Below are 7,639 nucleotides of genomic sequence, written 5' to 3' on the forward strand. Positions count from 1 at the left end.
ATCAGTTTGGTCATTGTGTTGTAGTAGTTTTGATTCCAAGTTTTCAGGGTGCATCATTGGCTATAGCAGATGTTTTAGAAGAAAAGGTGAATTAAGTTCTATGTATTTTTTAAAAAAATGATCTTGCTTTTATTCATTTTATCTGTTTTAATTCTGTTATTATGAGAGGATCCCACTCCTTACAACAGCGCTGCCAGTTTCCCATGATAATAAAGTTATTTATATAGTTATTATAAGTTCTTATCTTTATATTGATTAAAAGACTATGCTCTACACAGTCCTGTACATTTTCTGTTATTGAGAAATTAATATAAAATCTGCCCTAGCACTTGCACAAGTGATGGAATTTCCTCATAAATTAATTTTAATACTGGCAAACGACTTATTAGAGTTGCATAGAATTTAAAAATAAAATCAGTTTCCTCTCGGGTTGACCCCAGCAAGTTTTCAGGGTTTAATTGTTTTCTCACATTACTGTGCAGTTAAAAAAAAGGTCTGCTTAGGTTGCATTCCAATTCTAACTGAAAAAAAATATTGCAGGAAACTCTTTTTCTGGGCAGTGCTTTTCCATGATGCCCTAATTTACATTTTTCACTTGAAATATCAAATTCATCTGTGTTTAGTGTTTGAAGCCGATGATCACTGTAAAAATTCAGTTAACGCATAGAACCAAAATATAACCAATTTAATGTACTTTTTGTTGCGGAGCCACTGTTTTGTTGTTCTTAATGATTTGTCCAGCCGATGTTCTCGTTTGGTGTCGGCGTTATCGCGGGATGTGGTGCCGAGATACGCTAGCTCCGTTTACCTAGAGTGTAACTGACAGAAAGCCCAGCCTGGAGTTTGTCGGCGCTGATGGTGAATAGCCACTGCTGCGGTGACGGCCGGAGGAGAAGAAGCCGCAAAAGGAGTCAGCAGTGGCAGAGGAGTGACAGTTTGGACTTAGTCTTATAGATTTAGCAGTATTACGTCTACCATCGGATCTTTACAAACCTAAAAGGGAAGGGAAGGGAGAAATAAGGAAAGATGGCGGCCGCGGCCTCGCCGGGCTCGGGCTCGTCCACCTCCTCAGACTGGATTGTGCTGAGAGACGGTTGCCTGCGTTGCGACGAGGAGGGCCTGCTAAGCCTGTCCTACCACCCGGCCCTCAACGCTATCTTGGCCGTCACCAGCCGCGGCAGTATTAAAGTAATTGACGGCACTTCGGGGGCCATTCTTCAGGCTTCAGCATTGCACGGTAAATATCGGAGTCCTCTGTCAAGCCATTTCACCAGCAGTTTCAGTTTTGACAAGCCAAACACTGACTGTCAACAGACACTAAACACGACACTGGCTGAGTTGTAACCTCAGCCCGCTAATGTTAGCTCTTACTAGCATGGCCTAGTCAGGGTATTTGGCAACTAGGATTTATGTAGCCTTTTCTGCCTAAACCAGGGTCATCGTCTTTGGACATTGGTGTGTTTATGATCAAACAAGTTCAAGTTCTTCTTGAACACCTGCGTTTGCTAATGTTTACTATAGCTGCAACTTGACATATCTCCCATGTCTGCTAATAGCTGGAAAGTGCCAGTTAGCCGGTTAACCTTCCCGGTCAGTTTCTGTCATATTGGTGGTCATGTATGATGTGTCGTTAAAACTACAGTTTACACGGTGGCTATCTGAAGTATCAGAATTACTATCACCCGCTTGGATGTGGTACTATGTTCTTCGCTGAATTGTTGTGATAGTCAGTAGGCTAGCTAGCGGCTCCCCGGGTGCTTTACTTCACAACCCACCGGGTGCACTGTCAGTTGTTTGGAAGTACTGGTGTGATGTTCAAAGTAAACTCACTGTGCCAGTGTAACAGTGTGGACGTGTTTGTTCACATCAGTTAACTTAATAAAGCTTTAGAGAGTTTGTCAGAAAGTTACTTTTGACGGAACATGTTAAAGCATTGTATAGTCAGGTATAGGAGGAGCACGACGTGCTCCTCCTATACCTGGTGTTTGAACATTAGTGCATAGATGGAGTTTTTACAGAACTGGTGAAAGAGAAATTCATTACCATTGTTGGTTTGGGTGCCCCATAGGAAGCTTTGGTATTGTTAACATATTAATGGCACCCGTTTGCTAATGGTTGCGTGTCTTTCATCCTGACTTTTATTATTTAATAAAATTTGCATATTTTGAAATGTCTGTTTATTAGGATTCGTTTCTTATAATGGCACCTGTTATTACTTTGTCTAAAGAGGTAATAGGTAGAACCTTACAACAGCTACGTTTTTGGTGCTCTTGGTCTCTTTGACTCTGCAATATTGTGTAAACAAACAAACAAAAAACCCTGCTTGCTTTTATGATTTGCAGTCCAAGGTGGATTGATATGGGCAAAGGAAGAACCCACTGAATTCTGGTGGCAATCTGAATAGAGGTCTGTTGATTTGGCTGAGGAATCTCATATCATATCAGAAAGGAGTATTGGCTTTGGAAATGGTATTTGCTCATAATGTTCACCTCTGATTTCCTCATCTTATAGAGGTCCACCATATTGGACGTGATGTGTGGTAACAATCATGTTATATGTATGGCCAATATGCGTACTTAACATAGAAATTATTGTTCCCCCCTCCTCACAAGGCCTATATCATGCTGCGTGGTTAGGTACATTAAAAATCAAGGACAGAAAGAGATTTTTTTTTTCTAAAACACTATCCTGTTGTTTCAGATAACAGAATTGGAAAAAGGTCAGATTAATAGTATAACAATCTTACATTATTTGACCTTGTGAAATCACCATTGTCAGTTTCAAGCAATATTTGACCATTTAAAATTTTTACATTTATATTTTCGTGATATCTTTCTAGGTTTTTTTTTTTTTTCTTCTTTCTCATCTTCTTCAGCTGCCTATTCCGGGACTACTCTTGCTTTCTCATATCCACCTCATCCTCTCTCCTCAACTAAACTTAGGGTTGTAACATAAGAAATTCTACATAAACACATTTAATTTAATTTTGTTATTGTCGCAATTAGCTATCCTTAGCAGATCAGACATGCGATGCTGTCGTCTCTGGACAGCTGACATGAGATGGCTAAACAACAACATAATGTTAAAAGCTAGCGTCATGCCAGCTAACATTAGACTCTAGTGTCCTAAAACTTTTAAACTATCTCCACTCTGATCACCAGTTTGATTACATTCTCACACCACAAGAGTTCATTTGGCTTCAAAGAAGTTTCGTTAACAGCCATGAATAGCAGCAAAAAGGAGCTAACAGCTGCACAGCAGTGGAAAATTCTAACAATTCACCTCAGTATCACTGTCATTAATCAGAAATGAGCTATACTGACTCGTTTACTCATAGTTGCTATAGTTTGTCCCATTTACATAATTTTTAACAGGTTTTTCATTTTGTTTCAGAAGTTTTACACATCCAAAATGGTCAACAAGTTAATATCACATGTCTGCAAAACCTCTATAGAGCTAAATGACTTGGTGCTTGCATTATAAAGTGTGTTGTTTTGTGGCTAAGAAATGGGAAGTGACTGAACTCATGATACAAAAATCCATATTGTTTTACAGTTGTTCCATCTTACTTTACCATAAAGACCACGTGGAGCTGTTCAAGTATGCTGGGTCACTGAAAGTTGTATTGCTCAGCTAATGAGGGAACTGGAAAAGCATCAGTAAAGTTTTTTTAATTTTTTGTTGATGATTATCCAATGGTTCTTGTTGGATGCAAGTAGGTAAAAATCACTGGAGGCACTTTGACTTCATGTTGAGTGATTACAAAGAGACCAATGCCTATCAAGTCTAAGTCTTAATCAGGGTTAAACTCAGAGCCAGAATTAAATACCAGCAATTAGCAGCAATTTGCAAACATCTGAGGCATATTATAGAACCCCGAAGAACATCAGAAATAAAGGATCTAAAGCATTTTGGATTTATAACAAAGGGGATGAATCTCGACATCATTATGAATTTATAACACATTAATAGTTTTATCTTGATGTCTTATCTTGATTGTGTTGTTTTTAATGATTACTGAAGGTCAAAATTATTACAGTAGATAAAATTATAGATCAGATTTGATGTAAACATATAAACATTATTACTACACATAGTCTCTCTTGTAAATGTCAGACTTAAACCAAAAAATTACTACGATTAAAATTTTTAGCCCCCATTGGTAATAGTCAGTTGCATAACCCTTTTGCTGGTTATCATCCTGCAGTTGTTTGTTGTGATTTTCAATATGTCTCACACGTTTTTTAACAACCCAAACTCAACTTCCCAGACAAGTCTCTCAAACCCCTGCAGATTTAATGTCGTCTGACATGGACCTTGGTCTTCAGTTCATACCACAGATTTTTAAAGATTAAAGTCAGAACTTTAAGAAGATGCCTGTCTGTTTTTTCCAGTTTTTTTTACTTCCTACCTTTCTACCTTATCTTACCTTAAAGAAGAGCAAACACAACAGTCAATGAGTATTATACTCGGACAAAAAAAAGTTGATCTGTGTATAAAGAGTAATTGAGATGTAAAACATGAGAGAAATCAAGTGGTTTGATATCAGAGCTTATTTGTATGTATTATGTATTTTTCACTATCTGAACTTTTTTTTGTTCTGTTTTTGTTTTTTTAGGTTAGAAAAATCAAAGCACTGCTTTTCCTTTTGTTTTCGTGCAGTCTGTGCTGCCGTGTATTTATTATCACTGTGTTAATGTTCATATACTGATTGTTTTGCCTCTCGTAAATATCATATCACCGTAGGGCTATGCGATATCACCAAAATCTCATATCCTGATATAAGACATTTTTCGTCCCGACAACGATATTTATCACAAAAATTTTACATTTTCTGTAAATTCTGTGAATCTCTTTGAACTCGACTTGTGCAAAGTTTTTTCAGCTGGACGTCGTGTACCTAGAATCGAGTGTTACATAAGTTGAAACGGAGGCAATTTTCTTTGTGAGTATTTATTACCCCCGTGGTGCAGGGGAAAGCCTGTCCTAAGGTTTTGTTTTTTTTTTCTTAGCAGCTGATGGCTCTTTTTAGCTTCTCATCTGAAAACACTCTGCGATTTGGTTTATTTTGAAAAATCTCAACAGGATCTTCAACTTTATTGTGAAAGGTCAGCCCTATAGAGAACCATAGAGTGGTTCTATATAGAACCCTATATAGAACAGCCCTATATCACCGTAAAGGTGACTCCTTTAGTATACCCAGTCTCTCAAACCTTCATTATACTCTACAATGTAATATATAATATATAAAGTCTCATAGTCACAAAAAATTGGCAGGCACGTGGACATCTTCACAGACCTTTGTGCTCACTGTCTGAAAATGAAATTTATGTCTACAGACTCAAGGACATGAAAAATCTCAACTCCTAAACTAGAGCTGGGCGATAGAATGATAACGATATGTATCGCGATATAACTTTTTCTCGATAGAAAAATTAAACTATTGCGATAGACCTCGCCGCTCTTGTCCTCTTAAGAAAAAAAACAAAACAAAAAAAAAGACACAGCCAAACCAAATTAAGTAGTGCAGAGCCGAACCAATCACAGCCGCAGCGTTATGTCACGTGACTTGTTACGTACAGCACAAGTGCCAAGCTGCACATGTGTATTTGTTTGGGAAGCAGCCAGCCACCGTACCGCCCGGGTAATGGAGGAAATGAGTGTGCCGACTAGAAAAATCAACCGAGCGTGACCGAAGAGAAAACAGATGATGCCGGAGAGATTGTCGAACGGAAGAGCCATAGAAGTTCCGTAGTGTGAAGGTATTTCGGCTATTTCAAGTCTGACAAAAAACAGAGTAGCGTTCACTGTAAATTGTGCCGAAAGCAAGTCTGGAAATACAATAAACTGGTGCATGCTCAGGCTACGTCCACACGTACCCGGGTATTTTTGAAAACGCAGATTTTTCTATGCGTTTGCACCTTTCGTCCACACGTAAACGGCGTTTTTGGTCACTGAAAACGAAGATTTTTAAAAACTCCCACCAGGGTGGATATTTTTGAAAACTCAGTTTTTGCATTTACGTGTGGACTAGAAAAACGGAGAAAACGCAGCGTCAAAGGTGTGCGCATTTTTTGACGTCACACTGTGCGCCACGTTATTGTTTCGGTGAAATGAATTTCTACAATACTGTTACTATTAATTCTACTCTCTGCAGTGTTTAAATGCTTACATATACACACAGTTACTGTCCCTCCACACATACGACTCTGTTCTGCTTCTGTGCCCCAGCTTAGTTTACTTTTTCCCACCGAGGCTTCTAGACTTCTGATTGGCGATTCCTAACCGTGGACCTAGGAACCTAGGATTATTTTTTAAAAGGGAAAATCTCCGTTTTCAAAAATACCCGTGTACGTGTGGACGTAGCCTCAGTCTCTGACTGGAAGCGCTAATTCGTCATTCGGCTTTTGTCAGACTAAAGTAACTGTTAAAACTGTTTGAAAAGCTAAGCTATACAACAAGGAGAGATTGAGAATTTCCTTTTAGTTCTCAGTAGAGCTGGGCGATAGAACGATAACGATATGTATCGCGATATAACTTTTACTCGATAGAGAAATTAAGCTATCGCGATAGACCTCGCCGCTCTTGTCCTCTTTAAAAAAAAAAAAAAAAAAAAAAAAAGGTCAGCCAATCTAAATTAAGTAGCGCAGAGCCGAACCAATCACAGCCGCAGCGTCACGTCACGTGACTTGTTACGTACAGCACAAGTGCCAAGCCGCACGTGTGCTTGTTTGGGAAGCAGTCAGCGGGTAATGGAGCCAGCGCGTAATGGAGGAAATGAGTGTGCAGACTAGAAAAATCAACCGAGCGTGACCGAAGAGAAAACAGATGATGGTTCCAATGCCGGAGAGATTGTCGAACGGAAGAGCCATAGAAGTTCGGTAGTGTGAAGGTATTTCGGCTATTTCAAGTCTGACAAAAAACAGAGTAGCGTGCACTGTAAATTGTGCCAAAAGCAAGTCTGGAAATACATGCGTCACACTGTGCGCCACGTTATTGTTTCGGTGAAATGAATTTCTACAATACTGTTACTGTTAATTTTACTCTCTGCAGTGTTTAAATGCTTACATATACACACAGTTACTGTCCGTCCACACATACGACTCGGTTCTGCTTCTATGCCCCAGATTTGTTTACTTTTTCCCACCGAGGCTTCTAGACTTCTGATTGGCCAACATTTCTGCACGGTTAGGAATCTAGCGCCACCTGCTGCTTTGGCATGTTCATAGCAGCGTTTTCCTTCATTTCTGCCTTTATGTGTGGACGGGATTATTTTTTAAAACGAAAACGGAAAATCTCCGTTTTCAAAAATACCCGTGTACGTGTGGATGTAGCCTCAGTCTCTGACTGGAAGCGCTAATTCGTCATTCGGCTTTTGTCAGACTAAAGTAACTGTTAAAACTGTTTGAAAAGCTAAGCTATACAACAAGGAGAGATTGAGAATTTCCTTTTAGTTCTGTTTATTTGATATTGACAAAAGTTAGTCAGTTTTGTCTGTTCTTCTGTAAAACAAACTAAGATTTATTTTTAGAATTAATATTTTGTTTCTAAGTGGAATTGACAATTTAGTAGTCTGTTTTGTTTGTTCTATTTTGAAACTTAAACGCTTTAGCGGCTGCCTTTTGTGTAGTTTGCAATA

At 38.8% G+C, this 7,639-nt stretch overlaps 1 protein-coding gene across 3 annotated transcripts in view; it reads left to right on the top strand.

Moving 5' to 3' along the window:
- The first annotated feature begins 814 nt into the window (after positions 1-814).
- Positions 815-7,639, top strand: part of birc6 (baculoviral IAP repeat containing 6) — a 135,457-nt gene continuing 128,632 nt past the window's right edge. For all 3 annotated transcript variants that reach the window (XM_086258227.1, XM_086258229.1, XM_086258228.1), the window contains exon 1: positions 815-1,237. In XM_086258227.1, the coding sequence (XP_086114353.1) occupies positions 1,027-1,237 (211 nt within the window). In that variant the 5' untranslated portion in view covers positions 815-1,026. The remainder of the gene's footprint in view (positions 1,238-7,639) is intronic.

This window comes from Aulonocara sp. 'chitande type north' Nkhata Bay, linkage group LG13 (assembly GCF_057382095.1).
Source record: "Aulonocara sp. 'chitande type north' Nkhata Bay isolate Kocher_YH1m ecotype deep benthic linkage group LG13, A_spYH_male_GT1.1, whole genome shotgun sequence".
Taxonomy (NCBI): Eukaryota; Metazoa; Chordata; class Actinopteri; order Cichliformes; family Cichlidae; genus Aulonocara; species Aulonocara sp. 'chitande type north' Nkhata Bay.